The 27,067-nt window shown below is 50.0% G+C and overlaps 2 protein-coding genes across 5 annotated transcripts in view; one reads left to right on the top strand and one right to left on the bottom strand.

Annotated features, from left to right (window-relative positions):
• Positions 1 to 25,773, bottom strand: part of Zfyve28 (zinc finger FYVE-type containing 28) — a 93,199-nt gene extending 67,426 nt beyond the window's left edge. For both annotated transcript variants that reach the window (XM_050141356.1, XM_050141357.1), the window contains exon 1: positions 25,653 to 25,773. In XM_050141356.1, the coding sequence (XP_049997313.1) occupies positions 25,653 to 25,691 (39 nt within the window). In that variant the 5' untranslated portion in view covers positions 25,692 to 25,773. The remainder of the gene's footprint in view (positions 1 to 25,652) is intronic.
• Positions 25,774 to 26,237: 464 nt separating this feature from the next.
• Cfap99 (cilia and flagella associated protein 99) overlaps positions 26,238 to 27,067 on the top strand; it is a 45,629-nt gene continuing 44,799 nt past the window's right edge. Inside the window, exon 1 of one of the 3 annotated variants that reach the window (XM_050141359.1) lies at positions 26,238 to 26,322. The gene's annotated coding sequence lies outside the window, so the exon portion shown is untranslated. The remainder of the gene's footprint in view (positions 26,323 to 27,067) is intronic. The other 2 variants (XM_050141361.1, XM_050141360.1) reach the window with 2 other exon arrangements.

The following is a 27,067-nucleotide window of genomic DNA, read 5'->3' as shown; positions in this document are numbered from 1 at the left end:
GCTTGCCTGAGCCAGGAGCAGCTCACCACTGGCCCCACAGTGCAGACACCAACGCCTGTGATGGAAGACGTGGGAAATCCTTCTATGTCTTTTCCTAATGCTCTTCTACACAAGTAGTTTATGATTGGCACAAAACACTTTTTTAAAATACAAGAAAATAGGGATTCTTTACAAGTACTGCAACAGGAGGAAAAAGTGCATCAAGAGACACAACCTAGAGAACCACTTTCCAGTGTACAGGAACACGCACACACTAAATTACACCTCACACACTGTGCCTCAACAGCTCTCCGGACTGCACAAATACTGCAGCTGCCTGAAGCTTCACTCCATAGCAATGCTGAAACTGTGTGTATGTATTTCTATGTGTGTACATATGTATTTGGTAAATGTGTGTGTGTGTGTGTGTGTGTGTGTGTAGAGTCAACATCAGGCACCCTCTTCACTCATTCTCCACTGTAAATTTTTTTAAATTATCTGTATGTGTGTGTGTGCTTCCAATTGGGTATATGCTCATATCTACAGAAATCTGAGAAGGCCAGAAGTGTTGGATCCCCTGAAGCTGGAACTACAGGTAATTCCGAGTCTGTAATTGATACTCGGATCTTAACTGCTGAGCCATCTCCAGCCCCACTCTCTACCTTTTCTTTCTTTAGTCCGCAGGCTATCTCACTGAACCTGGGCTCACCAAGCAGGCTAGAGTAGCTGGGTCATGAGCACAAAGTTCCAGTGTCTCTCCGCCTCCCAGTGCTGGATGACAATCAGACCACAGGTGCACACAGTTTTTGTTTCATTTTTTAGTGTGGGTGCCAGGAGAGAACTCAGGTCCTCAGGCTTGAGTAGGGATTACTTTACTCAGCCTCATAATTAGTTTTTTAACCACACCGGTGACTAATGTAGCTTTCAAAGGTAGGCATCTGCTAGCATTCTGCAGTTGTTAACAAAGCAGCATTCAACAATTTCTCGCAGGTCCTCTTCACGCCTGCATGGCCAGTTCCTTAGAATAAATTCCTAGGGGCGGAACTGTGACCTAGCGCACTTTCCAGGGTTGAACAGAACTCACCTCTCCACAGCCAGCCTGCACATTGGCACTTAAGGCTAACAGAGCTGTGGTCTGAATGCTGAGTGTCCTCCAAGCACCCAAGTGCTAAAGACAGTCTCCAGGGTGGTCCTGCTAGGAGATGGTGCGGTCTTTAGGAGGCGGGGTTTGGTGGGCGGTATTCAGATCACTGGGACATGCCCTAGAAGGATCTGTGGGATCCTAACATTACCTTCCTCTGCGCTTCCCAGCTGAGAAAACGCCACGGTGTGCAGCCTCACTATAAGAATCATATAGTAATACTTTATTTATGTTTTAATAAATAAAGCTTGCCTGGAGTTCAGAGGGTAAAACTAAGCCACTAGAGGCCAGGCAGTGGTGGCACACACCTTTAATTCCAGGATTTGGGAGACAGAGGCAGATGGATCTCTGTGAATACAGGCCCACACAGTGTTAGGAGTGTGGCCTTGCTGGAGTAGGTATGGCCCTACTGGGGGAAGTGTAGGGGGAGGCGCTTTGAGGTTTCAGAAGCTCAAGCCAGGCCCAGTGGCTCACTCTCTCTTCCTGCTGCCTGCAGGTCCAGATACAGAATTCTCAGCTGCTTCCCCAATACCATCTGTGCCTGCATGCCACCATAATTCCCACCATGATGGTAACGGACTAAACTGTAAGCCAGCCCCAGTTAAATGTTTTCATAGTGTCTCTTCACAGCAATAGAAACCCTAAGACAACACACAATACACATAATTAACAATAATAAAAATAAAATTAAAAAATTAGCCTGGCATGTGACAGCATATGACTTTAATCCCAGCGCTCAGAAGGCAGAGGGAGCCTGGTCTACAAAGAGTTCCAAGACAGCCAGGGCTACACAGAGAAACCCTGTCTCAAAAAAAATAAAAACAAAACAAACAAAAAAAAAAAACTGTGGGCTGGCACCTCAGTGAGGCAAACCTGTTCTCTTAATATGTTGGTAATCTCAAGTACTTTTTTACAGTGACGGGAAGCTTATTAACACAAGCAATATCCAAACTAGAAAACGGAAACTATTCTTGGAACCTAAAACAGGAAATTAATAACAAGGAATTGGTAACCAAGTTGAAAAAGAATGTTGAAGCTGTAAGAAGCCAACAGGATCACTATAGGCAGGAAACAGCCTGAGTCTGTCTGGAGAGATGGAAGCAGGAAGCAGCCTCAGAAGGCACTGTCCAGGACTCAGTGTCAGTAAGGACCAAGGCTGTGTACTTCCTAGCATGCCTGGTCTCCCAGCAAGCAGCAGCAGGCAGGAAATCGGAACACTCAGCAAAGAGAGGGCCAGAAATACACCACTGTGATGTATTCTTGGTTGTCAACCTGACTACATCTAGAGTTAACTAAAACCCAAATGGCTGGGCACACTTGTGAGGGATTTCTTTCTTAATTAAATTATTTGAACTGGGAAGACCCACTTCGAATCTGGTTGTTTGTGGTGGGAAGATAAATCGTTAATCTGGCTCTTCTGAGGTGGGGCGATCCACCTTGAATCTGGGGCACGTCTTCTGCTGGCAGCCTGTGTAAGGACACAGAAACAGGAAACTCTCTCCCTTTGCCTGCTTGCTCCCAATCTAGCTAGTAGGGCCATTCCTTCACTGACATTAAAACCTGCTTCTTTGGAACTCCAGCGTATACTGAAGCCCAGATGAGACACCCAGCCTTGTGATCTGAACAGCTACTTGGCTTCTGGGATCTCCCACTGGCAGACAGCCATTGTTTGGACTAGATGAACTACAGCCTGTAAGTCACTAAATAAATTCATATATATATACATATATATATACGCACACACACACATTCTAGTTCTGTTCCTTTAGAGAACCCTGACTAATACAACCATCACAAGAGAAACAAGTTCTCACTGTCAAAATCACTGATTGCTAGTGAGAGTGAACATGGGTTATCTTTCTTCTACTGCGTCTGCGTCTGCACTATGCTGTTCTTAACCCGACCACCATTTCACTCTGGAACAAAGCATCTCAATTTTCAGCTGCCACACGGCTCATATTTCTCCACCTCCCTTGCAGCTCGATGCGGCTGTGACTTCTGACAGCCTTAGAAGCCATCTCGGTCTAAGGAATGTATACTACAAGCTGAGGATGGTGGAACAACCCTAACTGCACCCTGGGCTGCAGTTTGCTTTACACCGTGTGTCATAGGTCTGACTTGTGGAGATGGAGGCCACCGTCTGTGTTTCCCTGCAGCACTTCTAAGTGGCTTGTGGGACTTTTGTAACTGTGCTGGTATAGTTTTGGTATATTTCCCTCTCTGACCCCCATCCTTGGTAGTCTTCTCCCAAGTCAAAGCTGTTTCTGGACTCAGGATGTTTAATCCACTCTCAGGCTGCCTCTCCTACTTCCTACCCTGTGCGCCTAATAGTTCCAAGAGAAATTTACTTTTCTATGCATCTTTCTGTCATCATTTTGGCTTCTTTTGGTACAGTGAGATCTTTAACCATCTAGAACATATTTTCCTTTACAGAGCATGGTGGTGGCTTGATCTTTTTTGTTTCCCTTACAGATTAAGCATTGATTTGTGAGCTACCCAAACACAAAACTACTATGGGTTCCCCAACCCAGCAGGACAGATAAAGCCCATGTTGCCCCTGGGCCATGGAGGAAGCCTGTCTTGGTTTATCCCAAGGGAGCGCTGCAATAAATTCCCTCAAAGTCAGGAATAAATTTTTAAGAAAGCCCGACACATAAAACCTAGCCATTATAACCATATTAAACACAGATCCCATCAAGTGAGGCAAATTAAAAGCTTTCACAATGTCAACTTCCCAGTTAGTTCCACTGGGTCACTCCTAACAATGTTGACTCCAAGCACAATTACCCCATGGAATAAAATCCTTGCAGCAAAGGAAAATGTCACAGCCAAGAGACAGCACAGTCTCCCAGGCTGGCTTTAAATCTTTACTCAGAAAAATGCTCCTTCCCCCATCCCTCTGCTACCCAACAGAAGAGGTGCGTCACAAGAGGAAGCCCTTGTCTGTACTCAGCTGGCCTCCTAGCTGCTCATGTGACAACTGCACTTAGAGAAAGGCTTTCGGAGATGTTGCAAATAGGAGGTCTGAGCTCAGCCTCCCAGGGGTCAGGCTGAGAAAGCTGCAGAGGACAAGATGGTGAGAACAATCAGCACCAGACCCCGACAACTCCCACCTGCCGCTGCTGGAGGCAGAGGGCAAACAGCAGCTGCTTCAGTTCAATGTGCGGTGTGCCTTATCCTTGCTCTTGTATAGCGCTGGGAACTGAATCCAGGCCCGCATACGTGCTAGACAAGTACTCCACTGCTGAGCAGCAGCCGCAGTCCATGACTTGTCTTAAAATAAGTTCTGAAGGTAAAGGAAAATCACCACCCATCATAGGACAGTGGGTCAGGGCATGCAGACCACCCCACTGCCAGCAGCCGCCACTGGCTCTTGCTTCTACTGTTCTCTTTATCAAAAGGCCATCATACGGGAATGAAAGTTACCCTACCCTCCCACCAGCATGGCCCAACCCCTGCCCCTAGGTCTACCCCATCCTCTTCTATCCCCAGTGGATCCTGCCTCCCTCTCACCTATAGGCAGACAGACCGGGGAATGTCCACACCTATAGGCAGATAGACCAGGGAATGCCCACACCTATAGGCAGACAGACTGAGGGAGCCCACACCTATAGGCAGACAGACTGAGGGAGCCCACACCTATAGGCAGACAGACCAGGGAATGTCCACTCCTATAGGCAGATAGACCAGGGAATGCCCACACCTATAGGCAGATAGACCAGGGAATGCCCACACCTATAGGCAGACAGACCGGGAATGCCCACAACTATAGGCAGACAGACCGGGGAAGGCCCTCACCTATAGGCAGACAGACTGGGGAAGGCCCTCACCTATAGGCAGACAGACTGGGGAAGGCCCACACTAGTCAAGAGTGTTATGGCCTCTGTGGATATCACCTATCCAGGGCTCACCTGGCTGGGCCACAGAACTGGCACTTGTGTAGAGAGAAACCCCATATATCCACAAACATTACCTGGCCTTTCATAAGCCCCAGAGAACTGCTTGCTACCTACTACCAGAAAAACAGAAACAAAACCAAGCACTACAGGTTCACTCCTGCCAGCAGGAGACAGGCACACCGTGGGCCGCATTCCTCCCCCCTCTGCAGAACTAGAACCTGCCTTGCTCTAAGGGGCACCTTCCCTACTCCTACCACCACTGCTGTAGTGGGTGAAGGATCCCCAAAAGCGGGCCCACCTCACCCCTGGGTGTTCCCTAGGTTGGCAAAAAGGTGCTTACAGACATAAAAAAAAAATTAGTGATCTAGAAATGAAATCTCAGGCACCATATCCAAGAATAAGGTACGAGAAACAGAAAAGAAAGATGGAGTCAGAGGTTGGAGCAGGACACCAGACCACAAGAAGCTATAGGAGAGGTGGGGATCAGGTTCTGCAGGGGACAACTCACCACCAGCGCTATGGGGCAGCTGTGCCTCAGGCTGCGGAGGCTGTGAGGAGTGCCTGGAGGCACCTGCCTTCTTTCTCACAGCGGCTGGACTAGGAAAGGCAGAGGAGTAAGTAGGAAGGGGTGTGCCAAGGTCTGGAACTCAAATTTTCCTGAAACTGACTGAGGCTAAGGAGCCATGAGGGAGGGAGCCATCCTGGCCAGACTTGTGTTTCAGAGGTCTACAGAATACGCCACTTGTAAGTAACTTAAACATGGATGTGAAAAGAGAAAGACCTGGGAGAGCCACACAGACCCACCCTAGGGGGCTTCCTCTGAGTTCCGTCTTCCTCTCCAGCAGGGGCTCGAGTCTGTTTTATGGTAAACATGAAGGCATGAATAAGGGGGGTTTTCTCATGGAAGGAAACAGGTCCCAACCCTGCACTGCATTAGCATAGGACCCCCTAGATGACAGTTCTCAAAGTGGATCATCCTTGGGCTGGTTCTTTCCCCTCAACCAAGAAGTATGGTTTTCAGCAGAGGTGCTTCACAGCTTGGGGGTCATTGCATGCAGAAATGCTGCCCCAGACCAGGGAGCAAACTTCAGGCCATCAACAGGTGCTCAACACCACCCCATGACCCCACACAACAATGTTCCTGCTCCAAGGCAGGATGGAGGTAAGAGTGTTTTCTGTCATATTTTCTTTAAAAATAAAAGACAGGAGAAACCCTGTCTATAAATAAATAAATATAAATTTGTTAGCTGGCTGGGCGATGGTGGCGCACGCCTTTAATCCCAGCACTCGGGAGGCAGAGGGAGGCGGATCTCTGTGAGTTCGAGACCAGCCTGGTCTACAGAGCTAGTTCCAGGACAGGCTCCAAAGCCAGAGAGAAACCCTGTCTCGAAAAACCAAAAAAAAAAAAAAAGAAAAAAAAAAGAAATTTGTTAGCTGGGTGGTGGTAGCCCAACACTTGGGAAGGAGAGGCAGGTGGATCTCTGTGAGTTCGAGACTAGCCTGGTCTACAGAGTAAGTTCCAAGACAGTCAGGGATATACCAAAGAAACCCTGTCTAGAAAAACCAAAAACAAAGGGAGGAAGGCAGGCAGCAGGCAGGCAGGCAGGCAGGCAGGCTGGTTTGTACACGGTCCCCAAAGCAGCATGGCCACAGTGGTGTTATTGGGCACTTCTCTTCTGCTTTAGGCCAATGTGGTCACTTCTACTGATGTTACAAATCCAGAAACACATTATTGTTTTAGGTCAATTATCACTTAATTCAATCTTCCTTTTGTTCATAGTAGTAATGCAAATAATATGACCTGCCATTTCTATCTTTAAGCGTGTAGTTCATCAATGCTAAGCAGTTCACACTGTTTTCTAACCCCCCCCCCCCCCCCCCCCCCGTCTGTCTCCTTCCTAAAACAAAACAGTTCATTAAATTGACTCCTCATTCCCCTACCCCACCCCCACCAGCCCTCTGTAACCTCTGTGCTTTCTGTCTTTATGGAATTGTTCCCTTTAATGACTTCATAAAGCAGAAAAATCCTTTACATTCATTCTGTCTCTGACTTAAACCCAAGCCGCACAAGGACTCCATAGTTAAACAGCCAAGCTCAAGTGTTTCGGAGCCTGGAGTTCAGGGGATCAGTTGGTGGAGTGCTTGCCTGGTATGCACAAGGCCCTGAGTTCAACCTCCAGCACTGAACCAGTCAGGATAAACAGTTATGCCTGTAGTCTCAGTATTGGGAGGTGAAGGTAGAGCCAAATTCAAGGTCACCCTATACTACAATCATGAATTCAAGGTCATCCTAGGTGCTCTGGCCTCTATGGATGTGGCCAATCCAGGGCCCAATCTGGCTAGGCTACATAACTGTCATCTGAGTAGAAAGAGGCCATCAGATCCTGTCAAAAGAAAGGAAGAAAGGAAAAGAAAGGAAGGAGGAAGGGAGAGAGGGAGGGAGGGACGGAGGTGAGGGGACAAAAGACCCTGAAGTGGTTTGGGTATGAAGCAACACCATAGACTCATGTGTTATACATTTGGTTCCAAGCTGGCGATATTTTGGTAGATTTTAGAACCTTTAAGGAGTTGGGGTAAAGGAAATAGACCACTGAGGCCACACCTTTTTTTTAAAGGTTTATTTATTTATTTAATGTGCTCTGGTGTTTTGCTTGTATATACTTTGTGTGAGGGTTTCGGTTCCCCTGGAACTGGAGTTACAGACAGTTGTGAGCTGCATGTGGGTGCTGGGAATTGAACCTGGGTCCTCTGAAGAGTAACCTCTGAGCCATCTCTCCAGCCCTGAGGTCACACCTTCTTTTTTTTTTTTTTTTCCCGAGATAGGGTTTTTCTGTGGCTTTGGAGCCTATCCTGGAACTAGCTCTGTAGACCAGGCTGGTCTCAAACTCACAGAGATCCGCCCGCCTCTGCCTCCCGAGTGCTGGGATTAAAGGCATGCGCCACCATCGCCTGGCCGAGGTCACACCTTCTAAAGTTCTCCCTATTCCCAGTGCCTTCTTCATGTTCTTGCCCATCCTGAGGTGAACAGCCTCCATCACACCCTCCCGATACATGAAATTATAACCAACCACCTGTGACCAGAGGACCATGGACTGAATTCTCTGAAACTATGTGCCAAAACAAACCCCTTCTCTACTCAGCTATGCCAAGTGGCATGCCACTAAAGGAGAAAAGCAACAAATACAAATATGGAATATGCTCAGTTTCTGCTATTTTTTTACCCACTTTGATGGCAACCGCTGCGCTCCCTTCTCTGCCCAGGTGAGTGGGTTCCCAAGCAGTTCATTTACTGGAAGGGCTTGTTCCCGGGGAGAACTCAGTCCATCTGTCATCCTGAATTTTTATTTTTTGTGTGTGCCAAATAACAAACTGCCGCACACCTTGCTGCTTGGTGACCCATTTTTTAGAGCACAGATCTGTGGATCAGATGCCAGGTACCACATGCTCATGTTCTCTGCCCTGTGAGAATCTCTGAAGAGAAATCACCTCCACGCTCACCCAAGAGCTGGCAGAATCCAACATCCGGTGGTGGCACATGAGAGGTCCCTTGCTCAGGGGTCATCAGCAGTGTCTCTCGGCTACTGAGCCCCCAAACATGCCACTTCCTCTCTCTGATTTACACCACCTGCCATAGACAGGGCCAGGTCCTCAGGGACCTTGGACCAGCCCACTGGGTGATCTCTAGGAGAATACCAAGCCACACAGCATGGTGAAGTTGAACCTAAAGTTCATATTGCATATTTCAGGGGCAGGGAGCTAGCGTGTGGAATTTCAAGGGCCAGTTTTAACTCCGGGTCTTTGCACCGGATGATCTGCCCTGCCCCATGACCTCAGCTGAGCGAGCTCAAGATGTGCATGCTGTCAGCGTTTTCCACTCCTTGGGGTGAAGTGATGCTTCCTGAGGGTCGCCCACACCTGAATGGAAGCGGCAGTCCTCCCACTATAACTAGGACTCTCGAGTGGATTGTCTTTAACTTGTTTATGGAGAAATAGCGTGCTTTTCTTCAGAGCCGGGTTCCATTGTTCATCACGACACTCCACAGTTCCAGAGGCACCAGCAGATCTGCACACTTGCTGCATTTTCTAGGCACCTGCTTCTGGTCAGAAATGCTGAAGCAACATCATTGGTGGGGTGGGAAGTGGAGGCACAGAAAGACCAAGCCCCGGTCAAGGCACTTGTGGGTCAGGTGGGACAGCGCCTGGGCCTGCCCTCTGCTGCCCTGGGATGTTCGCCTCTGGCCCTGTGAAGTCATCGCACGCTAATACCATATTCTAACTGTTCCTCACATTCCCCACTGTAGCACCCCAGCGAGCATGCTTTCTAGGGGCTCAGGGCTGGTGGATGTTAAAGAGGCTGCTCAACCAATACAGAGCATTCTTGGACATGCTGAAACATGGAAGACTACATAAAGGAGGCAGTTGGCTGTTTAGACTGTACTAAACACTTAAATTGCTGGGGTGTAGCTCAGTGGTAGAACACTTGCCAGAGTGCACAACACCCTGGCTCTAAATTCCTAGCACTGGGGAAAGAAAGAAGAGGTAATAGCAGTGTAGTTAATTTTATGTTACCTGAGTTTTACTTATTAAAAGATTTATTTTATTTTTGTGTTATTTGTATTTGTGTAATTGAGCGCTACATGTGTATGGGAGCTCCCATAGTGCATCAGATCCTCTGGAGCTAAAGTTGCAGGTAGTTAGAGCTGCCCTATATCAACAGCAGGACTCTAACCTCAGTCCTGCAAGAACAGTAGATGCTTTCCACCACTGAGCCAACTCTCCAGCTCTGAGATTATTTAAAACAAAAAAGTCCTAGAGAGGAAAACTGCATCTCCCTGTGATGGTGCACTCTGGAGAAATATAGCCCAACTCAAAGAGCTCCGTGTGGAGGTACTCAGTTACCCCAGCCTTCCCACGAATAAGCAGCACCAGGCAATCACTTTCCAACCTCATCAAAAGTCCGGTAACTAAGAAAACTCCAGGTTACAGCAGACATGAAGAGACATGAACCAAAAAGTAAGAAGTAGACAAGATGCTCAACGGGAGATGGTGACATCATCTTTCTTTGAATTTGTGTGTACAATAGATGTAATTATTTAGGAAGAAGCCATTTGAGACCAACGTTTACAAAGCTGGTCAGGGCAGATTCATCCTTTACAGTGGAAGAAAATAAACTTGGGGCTCTTTTTAATTGTATTTTATTTTATGTGTGTAGGTCTTTTGCTGTCCTATGTATATCTGTGCCTGTTGCCTATAGAGGCCAGAAGAGGGCACTGGATCCACTGGAATTGGGAGTTATTACAGACAGTTGTGAGCAGGCATATGGGTGCTGGGAATCCAACCCTCTGGAAGAACAACCAGTAGATATCTCAAGAATGCAATATTATTTCTAGAAAATAGTCAAATGTTTGTAGGGGGTGGGTGATTGGATAATATTTAAAGAAGTGAAAATAACTGAAGTATTTAACACCTGATCCATCTCTCCAGCCCCAGATTTAGGGCTCTTAGTAAGACCATCTTTCTGTGCCTTGCTAGCTCATGCACCTAAAAAAAAAAAGTGTGCATTGAAACAGGACCCTTGTATTAGTCAGGGTTCTCTAGAGTCACAAAACTTATGGAACAAATATCTCTCTCTCTATGTGTGTGTGTGTGTGTGTGTGTGTGTGTGTGTGTGTGTGTGTGTGTATAAAGGGGATCTATTGGGATGACTTACAGGCTGCAGTCCAGCTAGTCCAACAGTAGCTGACTGTGAATGGAATGTCCTAGAATCCAGTTGGAATCCAGTAGTTTCTCCGTGCACAAGGCTGGATGTCTCAGCTAGTCTTCAGTACATGCTGGATCCCAATGAGGTATGCTTCAATGCCAGTGAAGGAATGGATGGGCGAGCAAGGTGGGGGCAAGCAGGCTGTGATGTAGAGAGCTTCCTTCTTCCTGCCCTGTAGAGGTTTCCAGCAGAAGGTGTGGCCCAGATTAAAAGTCTGCCTCCCCACTTCAAGATCTGAATCAAAGGCCTAAGTCTTCCAGTCTTAAGATCCAGATGAAGGACGAATGTCTTCCCGCCTCAAAGGCCTAGACTGGAAGTGGATTCGCCAACTTCAGACTAAACAGAGAGCCTCTCACAGGTGTGCCCTCCATTTCCGGATTGTAGTCCACCCTAGATATAGGCAAGCCGACAACCAAGAATAGTCACCACAACCCGTTACCTAGTCCAAGCTGGCCTCAAACTGGAGTTCCCCCTGCCTCAGCCTCCCAACAAGCCAGGATCACAGGTGTGCATCATCACACCTCACCTGGAATTACTGTAATCCAACTACAACCCGCAGCTCACAGTGCATCATCTGTAGTCTTCCTTCCGCGAACTCCACAGAACAGGGAGGAAAAGTCAGGGAAACGACTTGGGTTTCCTTCTTTTGTCAAAATGTCCAGCTGGCATCCCCCATCCCAGAATTTAAGCTGCCATCCCCCACCCCAGTATTATTTAAGCTGACATAACCTCGAGCTCTGACCCAGCCGTCTAATGAAAACCATGCATCACACACCTCAGCTGAAAGAACTCACAAAATGCAGATAAATGGGCTCACTGGATCAATCCTGGCATTCCGAGAAAAGAGCTTTTATAGCCTTCTAGATTGGGGGCGGGGGAGCTCTTTTGCTTCTGTCTTGGAAGGAAACAAATTTACAGAGCTCCCCCTAAAAGGACCACAGGCTGTATCTTTCTCACCACCAAAGACGTCTCATTGATTAGAGAGAGTCAATTTCTCATCTGCAGAGGCTGGGAGTCCCTGCAGCTCCCTAACACAGGGCACCCAGAGGCCTCCCCAGCAACTCAGTTCAGGATGCCCAGAGGACACACAGATCCCCAAAACTGGGCACCCCGCAGCCACCACAGAAACTCAACTCTGGGCACTCTTAAGACCCCTATAGATCCTCAGTGAGGCACCTGGGAGCCCCCAGAACCTCGACACAAGGCTTATGGAAACTTCCCCCAAGAACTTAATGCAAGGCACGCAGAGGCCCACACAGGTCCTTGCACAGAGCACCCAGGGGTTCCTGTAGTTCCCGGGCATGGAACACGCATGCTCTGGAGGAATGTGGGCTGTGAGGTCACCTCTGCATAACTGGTCACCAGTCAAACACTTGTGCCTCTGGCTAATCCTGGCCATTTACTCTCCACAAAGCCTGCTGTTTCTCACACAATGCTGTGGACATCCCCGGCCTGGGAACTCCCTGGGAGGAAAGCTGCACAGGCTGAAGACGCAGTCTTTCTCAACTCTGCACAAAAAAGTTAAAGGGTGCAAAGGTTATTTCACACCAGGGCTACGAGCCCATCCACTGACACAGATAAAACCAGCTCGGCTACGTCCACGTGCCCTCACACTGCCGCCTCCCCACAGCGCGACCTTCACCTGAGTCCAGCTCTAGTGGCCCCATCCAGACAGCTTGGTTGCTGCCATATGTCATCCTAAAATGTATTTTTGGTTGTTTTTAGCTCTATAAAAAGGATGTCATGCGTATGTGATATTTTGAGGCTGGTGTTTTGCACTTACCACGATGCTGTGGAGACTCGTTCACACCCTGTCCCACTGTGACTCACACCACAGCCCAGGCCCAAGGTGGACACTTTACGGTCCATGGAGACACCTGGTATTTCTGGGTTCTTCCTGTCCTTAGCAGGGCTTTATGAACTCTTGAACCCTAGTATGTCCCCCGAGGCAGGGCTAGCTCCAGCAGCTGCTGTTAATCAACCGCACAGCAAACTTTGTGCCTTCAAACAGCTGAGCTTGGTATCTCACGCCTAGAGGGCACAGGCACAGCAAGGCATCCCTGGGCTTTCTCATGGCCCAGATCTGGTCACACTGCACGTGAAAGCCTCCACTTCCACTCCCAGTAGGCAACACTGCCTCCCTGGCCCTCCATCGTCCCAGCTCCCTCTAACCCCACCTCCACTCCCACTTCCACCCTCCTCGCCTACCATTAGACACTTGTAGTTGCAGGACCTTCCCAAACAATGGGGAAACCCCACCCTTCTAGGGACACCTGATAAGCTGCCAAAGTTCCACTAGTTCACCTGCCACACAGTGTAACATAGTCACGGGCTCCAGGGGCATCTGAGCGCCATCGTTATGGCAGCTGCCAAGTGTTCTGCTACACTACCCTGCTCAAACCCCAGCAGCCTGTGGTCCCAGGCCCTCTAGTTCCTGCCCCAAAAGACTTCACATGACCAGGGGAAGATCTCTCATGCCACTGGGTTTCCTACACAAGGTGGATGTGAGAAGAGTCAGGAGCCATTCAATATGACAGTTCTGGCTTTGTGCCTGTGGCATTATAATGACACCACATCTTCTAGCAAAGGAGAATGGCTCTAAGTCAGCTCACGGCCCCAAAACAGGGGCCTTGGTTTCTGGGTTCATGGAGACTCTTGTCATGTGAATGGTCACCGCACACCACGGGGTTTGAGCCAGTGTCCTCACGCTGACACCCACCAAGGCACCAGGGGGTGCACACTGTTCTCTGCTCTTCAGACCACCCAGCACCCCCCCGCGATGGCAGTATAGTGCCGACACCAGTGCCAAGGATGTGGCCAGCCACCAGGATCGCTAGCTTTCCTGTGAACATTACAACTTCAGTCAGCTGTGAAAAGCTATCCTCCTTCCAAGAAGTGGATAAATGATGTGGCCTCCCAGTGTGAGACACCATCTGTGCAGAGCTGGGAGGACTCCAGCACTCCCCAGTCACCCTGAAATTCCCCCTCTTCACTCAGATATGAGCACGCCAGCTCCTACCTGGGGCCCCAATTATTACATACATGGTACAAACCATAAACGCTTAGGCGTAAGGAACTGTAACTCAAGTTCAATGCTTTCTCTCTTCTAGACTTTAAAAGAAGAGGAAGAAAGGAACTCAACTACAATAACTAACATTTTCTGGAAACTCCTTAACCATGTACTTACTTCCCAAGATGGCTTTATTTACAAGAGACAAATGGCAGGATTCCAACTATGCAGGCCACTTGAGGGTAAACTCTTCTACCTGACAAAGGGGAAGGGACCTGCTATATGCCACATGTGACTTCTGGGTCCCCATGTGCCTAAGATGACAGGTTACTCGTTCTATGCCAAGGAACCATCTCAGCAACCATTCTGTGAACTCCTCTCACTTGAGGACATCACCATGGGTGGGTGCAGACTCCCTGCCAATTACTCCAGCGAGCTCCAAGGTGGGTTGCTGCAGGGTTTCAATTGAAATCAGTCTCCCTAGGCCAGGGTCATCCTTGAATGAGTCATGCTGGGTACCGGCCCTTCAGCATCCCACAGGGCTCAGCCACAGCTGCTTCTGTGTGGGCAGACACTGGAGGACTGTCAGTGAGAGCATAATCACGAAAGCCAGCAACAAATGAAGTTCTCAATCCAGAGCTGTTCATCAGAAAGACAGTCACTTTGTCAGTATTTTATAAGGGGGTTCATGGGCCTTTTGGAACGAAGCCACAGGAAGACAACAAGCAAGCAACATGAAGAGGGAGGAAGCGGACAGATCATATCAGCCAGCCAGCACCAGCCTTGCTGAAGATGGACGTGGATGGAAAAACACTAGAAGAGATGTTTTAAAAAAAAAAAAAATTAGCACCTGCCAGGTGTAGTGGCATATTCCTTTAACCCATGACAGAAGTCTGCACCTGACAATGCTGAGAGAGGTACCCCAGGTGCTGCAGGAGCACTGGCCTGGCTTGGTTTGGGGACCACAAGGGGAAGACTTTGTGGCACTCAGAGTTAGAGATTCCCAGCCTTACCATCCCACTACTGGGAAACCACCCACAGAGCTTCCCTGGTACCAGCAAGCATATCCAAGAATGCTGGAGTCAAGAGGGAGGAGTGTGCTCTACGGGGCCCCACCTGACCCACACCACCTGATCCCAGGCTGCTCAGCTCAAGAGCCCTGGCTGTGGAGACTCAAAGAACAATTTTAGAGCAAAGCTTCCTGCTCCTAGGGGCCAGTGCCTAGCTGCTGGAACAGAAGGTGGTCCTTGGATCTTTTGAGGGTCTCTATGTTTGCTTCAAGGCACAAGGGATCTGGCTGTCACCTTGTAGCTGAGGAGACGGAGACCTGGGGGAGGCCAGAACAGTTCCTGGGCCCCTGCACTGAAGCTGTTGGCTTGTCTAATCTCTGTGGCTTAGCCCTTCAGCCAGAGGCCTTCTAACATCAGAGCTGGGAAACAGAACTGCATATAAAGACTAACAGAATTCCACCAGCCTTGGCAAGCGGAGCTGCTCCTGATGCTTCCTCGCAATACTGAGACAAAAGTCTAAAGCCATCAAGACCACAAAAAAACCGAGCCAGTGGAACAAAGAGTACTAGGTCCTATCAGGAGTCAGGTCTGAATAGAGTGGCCACCAAGATCTAGATGTGGCCATCTCTCTCCAAACACACAAAGACTCAAACTCAAAGAAGGAATGCTTATTCCTGATTTACAGTGTTGAACAGGCCATCTGATAAGCTTCTGCCAGGTGTCAGGTCAGCCTGGCTTTTTCAGAAGCCTCAAGTTGACGCAAGAAGCATTGAGGTCAATATCAGTGCTAAGTATTCCAACAGCGTCAAGGACAGGTGACCCTAAAATAGCAATTGTACAGAGCTGTCTGAACCAAAGACCTTATTCCCGGGAGCTTCTAGTGTTTCTAGTGTTGTAGCTAACACCCTCAACCATCCCTAGTTATGGAAGGGCTCCTGCATAAAAACACCTGTCCTGCAGAGTTAGACAACCCTGGCCACTTGGACCAGCTGAAGAGCCATCCCAGCTTCTAGGTACCACCAGGTCAGCTGAGGCCTTCCTTAAGCCTGCACTGCAGCCCGGCCTTCCCTATACCCAATCTTGCCTCCTTCCCTTCCTTCCACAAGGCTTCAGCAAATGTCCTGCAGACCAACCTCCCTCTCAGAGCCAGCTCCCCAGAAGGCCAGGGACCACACACACAGGTGTGTGTGCAGACATTCTGTACCAGGCTTCCAGGCTCTGTGGTAGGCAGGCAGCTTGCCAACACTAACACAGACTCCAGTCCCTTGCCTTGGGAAATGACAGGCAAATCTCTTTCCACCGCTCCGTAGAGCCCAGGGAGCATCTGCAGCTCACACCATCCAGGAGTCTGGCCAGGTGGGCTAGCTTTGCTCACACACGACAACAGCCAACCCAAGAGTGGTTCCTCCACGGCACTGCTGCTCTTGCTGATTCTCTGTGCTGCTGTGCACCCTGTTGCTCCCAGGGCTTCACTGGATGCCACCGTCCTGCTCTCATTCCCCTCTCCTCTGCAGAAGTTACCTGCTCTGCGCCCGTTACCCCAGCATTTGCCCTGCATTGATTTGCACAATGAAAGCATGGTCTGGAGTCGGGCATCTTAGGCAACCCACATCAGCTACACCCCATGCAGGCCTTCACTGCCTTCTTGAGAGGCACAGACTCCCATCATTCCACACAGCAACTGCTACTTAGTTGTGCCCACGTGTACCCAGGCATCTCTGCCCACCAGCACTTTTACCTCCCACGCCTTCCTTCTGACTTTGATTTCTTTCGGGGACTATTTTCCAGCACTTCTTCAGCAAGGATTTGGGGGTGGTTCCTTTTTTGTCCCCATCTAAAACTGTCTTCCATTCCACTCTTCTTTGAAAACTACAGTTTAGCTGAGACCAGGATTCTGCTCCTCCAGCCCAGAAGATCTCATCCACAGACCTCTGGGCCTCGTTCATTACCCAAACCCAGCGGTTAACCCTGGAGGTGATGACCTTTTACCAGCCCGGCCTTTTTCCCTCTGGCCCTTATGTTTTTGTGTTCTGCAGTGTGAGGAAATGGGTTGTGTCCTCAAATACCCATGACAACTGAAGACTTGGTCTAGTTGGCTATCGGGAGACAAAGGGATCTTAAGAGGCGGGGCTTAGTGAGAGAGGTCCTTAGGACATTGGGACCACTGACAGGACCGTAGCCTCTCTAACTTCACATCTGGCAATGAAAGCTCTTGCACACACACACACACACACACACGTGCATACGCATACACACACACACACACACACACAACATAAAGTGCTTGTCTTCCAAACAAATGGGGTCACCCAATGTTGGACTTTGTTCTACTTTGCTTTCTGGTACTGTGATAAACACTATGACCAAAGCAACTTGGTGGGGGGGGGGGACTACATCTTACAGTTTATAGTCCATCACCCAGAGAACTTAAGGCGGGAAGTCAAGGCAATAGCTGAAACAGAAGCCATGGAAAAATGCCACTCACTGACTCACTCAGCTTGGATTCTTGTACAACTCAGGCCTATAGTTGTACCACCAACAATGGGCAGGGCCCTCTCACAACAAGAAAATATCTCACGAGTTTGCCTACAAGCCAATCTGATGGGGACATTTTCTCATTTGAGGTTCCTTCTTCCTAGATCACTACAACCATCACAGACTTAAACCTCCAAAACTGTAAGCCACATAAGTTTTGTCTCTTTATGACATGGCTGCTTCTTACCCACAGTTCCGCTGATGGACGTCTTTGGTACCACTCACCCATCTGGGATTTGGGGGTACTGCACTCCATCACTCAGTTCAGGAAACACCATGAGCTAAAACACCTCCACTCCATTCTCTTTCCTGAAATCCCACTTGATACCCTTTGAAAAGGCTCCCCAACCCTAACCTCCCGTCCTTCGGCCTAAGCCAACACTCCAAGTGCTTCCTAGGATATCTCTGTGTACACACAAAATGTGCCCTCCTAGAGAAGAGACTGACAGCCTCCCACCAGAGAGGACTGGTACTCTCAGTGCCCTCACAGTGATGCTCTGCTATGTGATTTCCATGCTGAGGCTGGGAATGCCCCCTTTGCTCTGCTACCCAAAATCTCCCTTCAGAACATCTCCACTTAGGGCTTAGGGCTCTGTAGGAGAGCCTACCCCAGCATGTACACACAGACCCTGGGCTCCATATCCAGTACTGGGGAGGGGGGTGTCTCAGCTGAGCTTCCATCAGGATGAGAAACCATAGAACACTGCTCAGAAGCCACCTCACCAGCCCCCGGGGAACCATGAGGTCTAGCTGAACTATCCTGCCCAGGCTAAACGTCATCCCCTGGACATCTTGCCCAGCCACAGCTTCAGTCCCTGGAAGATACTGCCAGCTGAAGCTTCCATAGGAACCCTCCCCACCCCACCCAGGCCTATGTCACCAGCTTTGGCTCTTACTCCTAGATCTAGAGGATTAACCTCTCTTGCCAGGTCAGAACTCAGAACCTGTCCCTGTGTCTTTTTCTCATATTTCCAGACAACTGTGGTAAGGTAAGGCTGTCCAGCTACAATATCTATCCGAGGGTCAGGAGCCAAGTCTGTGCTTTCCTTTTACCCTCCTCTCAGAGGTATTGCCTGGCCCTTCAAACATGCCAGTCCAAATTCCAACTCCTGTCCTGCCCACCCCTAGTTTTCCCCTTCCCCATCCAGGCCCTGCCCACCCCTGTTCAGACTCCTGGTCCATCGTTTCTCTCCATCAAGAAAGAGCCCCCACTGTCCTTGCACCAAAGTCGCCTCCTCAACTGCCAGGCATGCTTCTTTCACCAGCGAGCCCAGAGTGATGCCCAAAGGCAGAGCTGACTCCTTCACGGTCCCCACCTCATACCTAATGCTGCAGACACAGATACCAATACAGCCAGATCCACCTACATCTCAGGTGCCCCTTGCAATGGTCATTCTGCTCACTGCTGTCTGTCCTTTCACTATCCCAGCTGAAGGGTCACCTCTCTGAAGCTTGCCCCCCTAACTCAAGATCCACGTGACCCAACAACATCAAGATTTCCTCTGTTCCCATCCTACTCCTGAAAGACTGCAATGGAGCTAAGCTACACTCAGCAGAGCAATATGTGTGTGTGTGTGTGTCTGTCTGTCTGTCAGTCTTTCTGTCTGTCTAGATTTGATGGAATTAACAGTAAAAATCAATCCAAGCCACACCATCCCTTCACTTACATCTTTTAGAAGCCCCAAGTGAAGGCCCACAGCTGCCCAAGCAGACAGAGAGGCTAAGAAGGATGCAAAGATTCTCCTCAGAGTTGTCCCCAGAGGTGACCCCAGCAGCAGGGATGGCAGGGAGCATTTCCAGACGAGTGGGTATCAGCTATGAAACCAGAACAGCAAGTGCCTCAAGGACCAAGACCAAACATCTTTTCTTTGATTGTCTATTAACCTCAAATAGTGCTATAGGACCAGCAAGATGGTTAAGTGAGTAAAGTTCTTGCCACCAACACTGACGACCTGAGTTCAAGACCCGCACTCCTCTGTTGACAATGGGCTATCCCCACTTTTAGGCTGTTTACTATTCATGGCACTGCCAAGAACATGAATGCGCCCTTTAAAGGAGCCTAACTGACATTTACAGTTGATAATGTTCATAGATGGCTTTGCAGTCATAATATTCCTAAAAATAACTGGAACAGTCTCAGACACTGACGATTACTGCCTCCAATCTCCCTGAGAAGCGAATGCATCAGCCTGTCTTATTGGCATGGGGAGTGGGGCCCCGATGGAGAAACTCACCATAGCAGAGGCAGAGTGCGAGCCGCGTGGAGCTGGGAGGACCTCCATGCTGCCACCTCCTGCCTCCAGCGAGGATGAAAACAATGAGAAATTGAAGAGCTTCAAATACAACAAGGGAAAAACCATCCATTCATCTTACCCAACTACTCTACATAAATTACCATAATAGAAAATGTTCTATTCTACTTCTCCTTAATCTATTCAGATCACTTGAAAAAAAAATCTATTCATTTTTGTCTTTCCCCTTCAAACACTTGGATTGCCCATCAATATCTAAGTTTCTTTGCAACCCAACTGTGGAAAGTACAAAAGTAATTGTCTAGCCAAATGGGACCCATTTAAAAGCTGACAGCAGCCACACTTCCTTCCTGCAGGAATGGGGCTTTGCTGACATGCAGAGGACAACAATGGTTTCTGTCCCAGCTCTGAGGTCTGACAGGCCTCGGCTCTGCCTCTTCATGCTGTGAGCCTGCACCAAGCTCGCTCGTCCTTTCCACGACATCTCTTGTAAAAGTGAAGTCCACCGGGATAGTCTAAATGTTAAAGAAAACAACCCAAACCTCTGGGTTTGACTGAGAGAAACCTGTCTCCCCACCTACCTAGCATGGCCAACCATGAACTTGGATGCAGACGGCAATCCACCGCTATCACTATACCAGACTCCTGTCCTCGCGAGACCTGCCGCCCTGCAGCCTTTGGGTCCTACTCTGGATCCTGAGCCTCCAGCCACCAAGCAAGGGACATAAGCCATGGGAGGATAGCTTGAGAGACTTGGGGCCAGGCTTGACAAGATGACCTATTACTGCCATAGTGACTGCCATTCATGTAGCCTCATGCTATACTCTCCAAGTCCTTCGGGATTCTTGGAGTCATCTGTACCAGGGTCTGCTCTTGGCATCAAAAACAAAAAGGGCAGTGGTAGTGGCGGTGTGCCCCTGTGAACTCTTTCACCCTCATGAGAACCTAACAGAAGCAGTTGAAGGCTCTGATAGCCTCTGGGCTCCTGCAGTGAGACACACCCTCTTATCCTATCTATAAGTTAGCTGTGGCGGAGCTACCACCATGGGTCTTTGCTCCCAGAAACTCTACATGGCAGCTCCCATCACCTCCACCAGACAGCTAGGGAAACTAAGGCCCAGAGCTAAGAGGCTTAGGGCAAGGGTTCGCTACCAGGACCAGGCAGCCTCTGCTGCCTTGTCTCGGGATCCAGTGCTACATAGTCACAGAAGCCATGGTCAGAGCAAAGACTCAGGACAACTTAAAATGAGAGGAACTTCTAAAACTCACTGAAATGTAAGCATCTGTTTCTCTCTGATCTGGGATCACCTCACTGTCACACACCTCTGCAGGGCACAGAACACACCTGCACCATGTTGCTGTCAATTCTGACAAGTCAGAAGTGTGTCGCAAGGATGGGCTCTTAAGCATGCATTTCACTACTAAGAGAGGCATAGCTGCTATCCTGGGCATTCTCGGTGCATCAAAGCGGGCACTAAAATTGATTTAAACACCATCTCTCCTCTTAAGGGTGAATGAAAGTGAGCACTGCCCCATTTAGTGTGGGGCAGAGTGTACACCCACATGACCTTCCTGGATGCCAACTCCAAATAACAATTAAGTGAAGCTCAGGACTGCCAGCTCTAACTCGCCCATTTAACAGAAACCACATCACACATTTCCAGTAAGCCTGCTAGTCTGATTGGGAACAGAGCCTGAGCAATGGCAGAGTCCCACCGAAACAACACCGGCCCTGCCCGCAGCACTGCCTCTCCCTCATCCTGCAGAGTCACAGGAGCTGTGAGGCCCCACACTCCCACTACAGAAACCACAGGAAAACCTGTGAAGTGAGACCAGCTTCCTGCTGAGAGATCTTGCTTGGAGGAGACCAAAGAAGCCACTTCAAGCTCCTTAGCCCTACCTAGCCACAGTCTGAGTGCTGAATTTGATAAAGGCTCTGGAAGGGGTCTGGGATGGAGGCAGATGACAGGAACCACTACTCTCCTGTCCCAGCCCTAGACTTGCCCCACCCACTACTGCACTTCCAGGTACCACATACCCATGGCCACTAGTCAAGGGGCATGTGAGTTGGAGGCTAGTGACAGGCAGCCAATGGGATGGTCTGTGCAGAGTGGGCTGACATTTGAGTGAGACCTTGAAAGGGCCCTAACTGTGGATCTCATCTGTAATATGAACCCTGGATGTTTGCAAACAGTATCTCAACGCCACTCAGTGAGGGACCGCACGGAAACTCCACAACAAAGGAGCGGGCATGCAGCTCAACAGCCGCTCCCTTGGTAGAGGTTTAGAGATGAAACAAGAAGGCTTTTTGTGGGGCACATGGCTGAGTATGGAAACTAGACACCACATCCACCATCCCCATACCCTTGACAAGCACCACCCACCTGCCAATCAGCTTCTCCTCAAAGAAGGAAACTATAAATGCATCCTCCATGCGCATCAATAAGCTCACCATGACAGCCCAGACATCCCAGCTTAGCCAGGGTTCCAGTCTAGGATCCCACCTTACACCAACCTCCTCCCTCCTGGTAGCCAGCAATATCCACCCAGGTCGGTCAGAGAAAGTCACAGCCAAGCAAGGAACAAGATGAGACCCTTGTTTCCAAGGAGGGCACCAACTGCCTCGCCTTTCTGAAGCATATGTTCTGAGAAAGCCCCTGCCTGCACAAAGTGCTCCAAAGAAAAGCCTCTGAGCACCGGGCGGTGGTGGCGCAGGCCTTTAATCCCAGCACTCGGGAGGCAGAGGGGTGGGGGGGGTGGGAATCTCTGTGAGTTCAAGGCCAGCCTGGTCTACAAGAGCTAGTTCCAGGACAGGAACCAAAAAAAAAAAAAAAAAAAGCTACGGAGAAACCCTGTCTCGAAAAATCCAACAAAAAGAAAGAAAGAAAGAAAGAAAGAAAGAAAGAAAGAAAGAAAGAAAGAAAGGAAGGAAGGAAGAAAAGCCTCTGAGCCCCTACCGCCTGCTTTTTCCTCGCAGCCTCCGCCTGCTTTTTCCTCGCAGCCTCCGGAGTCAGAATACCACCGTGAGCCTGATAGGTCTCTATCAAGGGAGAAAAGGAGCCTATTCAAAGGCTTATCTTAAGAAAATCAATAGAGCCGGGCGGTGGTGGCGCACGCCTTTAATCCCAGCACTTGGGGGAGGCAGAGGCAGGCGGATCTCTGTGAGTTCGAGACCAGCCTGGTCTACAAGAGCTAGTTCCAGGACAGGCTCCAAAACCACAGAGAAACCCTGTCTCGAAAAAAAAAAAAAAGAAAAAAAGAAAATCAATAGAAATAAAATGCCTTGAAAATGTCATTTTAACATCATCTATTGTACTATTCACTGGGTATGCTTTTCATCCAACTTAAGTAGTTTTTAGTGCTTCAGAAACCAAAACTTGTATCATGTAAAAAAAAAATTCTCTAAGCATTTCCCATTGCTTTTTTGAAATGTAGGAATAACAGCATTTTTCATAATATTTCCACCACATGTAATGAACAAGGTCTGTGTGTGTTCGGTTTTAAACTAAAGCAGGAGTTCCATTTCAATGTGGTTTAAATAGTAGGTCTAAATAGGAAAGTGGAAAGGGAATTATGTCAGCAACAGTCTCCTCCGGACTACTAGCACTTAACTCTTCCAGACCCAGAATCTTCTGAGGGCCAACTCTGTGCTCACTTGTGCCAAAATATGTTCAATCAAGCAAGAAGGAGACATAAAATTCAGTTCATAATTGGAGGCAAAAATCTGAGCTTTGGTTTGAAAAATAAAAACAAGGATGACATAACACAAGCCAATGCTTCAAACAATCAAGACATTGAAGTTCAATGACAGATCTGGAACAAGAGATGGCTCATGATTAGACTGACCACAGGGCACCAGCTCCAGAGACGGCTGTGGCCAGAGCAGAGATCTGAGACAGAGCTGTGGCTCAAGTCCAGAGGTCAAGGACAGCATCCCACAGCTCTGAGGGCTGACAATGAGGAGGACTGCAGTGGGAGAAATCTGACCTACCTCTCCCTTCTAAACAGGACCCCACTTTGGGCTGAATCACCCAAGGTTACCAACTCAACTCTCCACTCGTCGTGGGCTGCATTTAGAAAGTAATTGCCTGCGAAAACAGGGAACTCTGTGGGTGTGATCCTTAACTTTGGGGCTCAACCTCAAGGGAAGGCCACTTTCATCCACAGCTACAGATGAAAATCAATGGGGTTTGCGGGCACTGCTCTTTCCCTTCCAAACACTAAGGTAGTGGGCCACAGAACACACTTTTCCCTCCATGGCACCGCTGGAAATGACACCTGGACACCCCCAGCGCCCCCCGAAAGCATTCCCAGAGACAAGAACGTAGCTTAGCATGCAAACAGCCCCCTGTCATGTTATTGTAAAAGCAAATCCCTCCCCCCTGCAAGTTCATCACTAAACTTGTTTTGTTGTTGTTTGGTTTTATTTTTCTTGTGCTAAAAAGTCGCTCAAATGAAAGAAAAACACTCCTTGTACAGATAATTCCGTGCAGGAGCTGCTGCAGCTCCTGGCAGACTCACAAAGAGACAGCAGGAAGGACTGAGCACATGGAAGGGATTGCAGTAAAAAGAGGGCTAGATGTCTAGGGCGTGGCTAAGGACAAGCAGGCTCAAACCACACCCATCGCCCGGGTCGAAAGAGCCTGATAAAATTGCCCCACAAGAGCACAAACCAAACCGCTGCTGCACCTGCGTGCAAGAATCCAGAATACCCTCTGGCCAGGCCAGGGCTGATCAAAGGCAGCCTCACGTTCTATAAGCCATCACCCCAACACTCTCCAACCCAAGGAAAAACTTCCCGACCTCAGTGGCCAAAAAAACATGATCATTTGAGGTCTTCCAAGCCTCAAGTGCCAGTCTTCCAAACAGAATGTCTCTCCTGAACGCGCGCGTCAGCTGACATGATTTTAAGAAAACCCCACTCCCGAGAGATCATTCACGGAGTCTGGGACAGGAACCCTAAACCAAGAAAAAAAAAAGTGGCTAGTCACGGCGGGAGAAGGGTCAGTTCTTTGGGTGGACCAATGAGAAGGAGGCCTCTGACTTCCGACACGAGCAAGCAGCCGCTGCTCTGCTCCCGCCCTTGGTCTTTGCAGTGACCCCACCCAGGTCGTAACCCCCTGAAGACCTCCAGCGTTGACGTCCTCTGGCTCTGCGGGCCCCCAGCACGCAGCTTTGGATGCTGTGGGTGCGTCTTGGACCTTTGCTGGACCCCAGCTTTGCACCGCCCGGCCTTGAGCAGAGCGCACCGGGTCTTGGCTCCGACCACGAGCCCCAGGCAAGTGGCGGGGACGCAGTGCCCGCAGTGCGACTGGCGCAGCTGCCGAAACGCGGGTCGCGCCGCCGGGACCCGACCCGGTGGAGCCAAGAGAGGCGCCGGCTGGCAAATCGCACCTCCGGCCCGCAGAGGCTGCGGCTCCAAGAGCCTAACCCAGCGACTAAACGGAGAACTGGTCAGAGATCCAAAAAGGTGCGGGCGGGTACCGTACCCGGATAGGGATGCGAAGTGAACCGAGGTCGAATCAGTCCAGTTTGGAAGGACCGAACCGCGGCGTGTGGGCTCTCTAAAGATACAGGAAGAAAGGGTCTGACCAAAGCCAAGGGATTGGAGGAGTGTGGAGAAGGACGGCTCACAAGTGCGACGGGAGGGTGGGAGGGAGGCCCACTATCCTAGGCCAGAATAATTGTGGTGCGAAAAAAAGAAGGGGCATCTGCGGTGCCGCAAGAGGGAACCAAGAGAAGTAGGGGTTCTGAGCACGCAGGCTGGGACTAATGAGTGCGAGCTGGGGCCGAGACGAGAAAGAGGGTACATGATAATACACCCAAGCCGGAAAGGAACCCCGGTCTAGTACTGGGTTTACCAAAGAACAGTCAGTGCGCGCCAGGTACACGGTCTGTCCAAGTCGCAGAATCCGGGAAAGGGGCATCGCAGAAACCAGAAAGGGGGACTTGCACAGGGCCAGGGAAACGAGGTTTGTCTCACCAAGGAGGGACCTGCAGGATAAGGGAACTGGACCGGGAAAAGCGCGACGCGGAGGACGTGGTCCGCAACTGAAACCACTCACCTTGGGTTTGTACAGCCACTTTCGGAACCTGTTCATCATCGCCGCGCCGGCCCGGGCCGCGCTCCGTACTGCACTCGCCCTCCGCAGCGCTGAGCCCGGGCCCGGCTGCGGCACGGGGAGGACACGCAGGCAGGGCCGGGACTGGCTAGAGCAAGCGCTTGATCCTGAGAGCCTAGCCGAGCGCCGAGCAGCTGGCGGCAGGTGCGCGGGGCAGGTGCGCGGCCGGAAGGATGCTCAACTAGCGGCGCGCAACCGACCCAAACCCGCGGGCGGGCGGGCGCGCGGAAAGGCGCGGGCTGGGCGCGCGGCGCCTCGCGGATTGCTGACACCCCGCACCTCCGCCGGTCACGGCCGCACATGCGCCGACGGCGCCACAAGCCCCCGGCCCGCCGCGAGTGGCGGGTGGGGCGCGCCTAGTGAGGCCACCAATCCGCGCCCAGCGCCACTCCGCACCCCGCCCGGGACGCGGACCCAGGGAAGGCGGCTCCGAACTACAGGTCCCGGCGCCCACCGCGAGCAGAGCCTGCCTGGCGTTGCTAGGTGACGGCGCCTAAACGACGCCCAGGCGAGCTGCGGGTGCGGGCGCTGGCCGGTGAGGGCTCTGGCTCGCGGCGCCTGGAGAGACGACACGGGGGCAAACGGAAGCCTGTGGAAGCCTGGCGTCCCGCAGGTAGGCAGGCAAGTGAGGGTGAGGGGCCTTCATAGAAATCCAAGTGCAGCCCATCCTCACTAACTCCAGTTCTCAAATTTTTGCTTACTATTTTCTGGTCTTAGCAGACTACTTTTGCGTTCTTCTTCCCACCTCCCTGATTAAAGGTAGGGTGTTTCCACCACTTCGTTTTTAATCGCCACAACAAATGGTACCTTTTTTAAAAAGATAATTTTTCCGTGATGCATTACCTTTCTAGCAGTGCCATAATTGGGATCTGTAAACACACAAACACAAACGTAGTCAAAAATCTGAGAATTTATCACATGCCAAGAATTCAACTGAGAACGTGTGATCCCACCTAAAGCTCCCATGCACAGACAAGGAGCGTTTGCCATAGGCAGTAGATCCCAAGAGCCCCCAGGTGCATCTGCCCCCAACAAGTTTTTCTTTCCCCTCACCCGCAACCAGAGCCACCTCTCCCATAGGTCTGAAATGAGACAATGACAGGGATTACCTCCGACCCAGCACAGGATTCCTGTTCCTCCCCGGACTCTCTGACCTCTATTTCATTAAATTCAAAGGGAGTTCAGCCCTCCAGCCCCGGGAGAGATGTTCCCCTCGTGTTTCTAATTGATTTTCCCCCTCCCTTCTGCCCTAAAAAGCAAACCCCTATGGAGGTGTCTCCTAGCTCCAATTCCTTTCCACCCATTCTTTCTTGAACACATTCCCAGCCACTCCTCTGATGCACTTGACCAAAGTCTTC

This window comes from Alexandromys fortis, unplaced genomic scaffold (assembly GCF_014885135.2).
Source record: "Alexandromys fortis isolate MF-2015 unplaced genomic scaffold, M_Fortis_MF-2015_v1.1 scaffold_7, whole genome shotgun sequence".
Classification (NCBI taxonomy): domain Eukaryota; kingdom Metazoa; phylum Chordata; class Mammalia; order Rodentia; family Cricetidae; genus Alexandromys; species Alexandromys fortis.
This window is presented reverse-complemented; position numbering and strand designations above follow the sequence as displayed.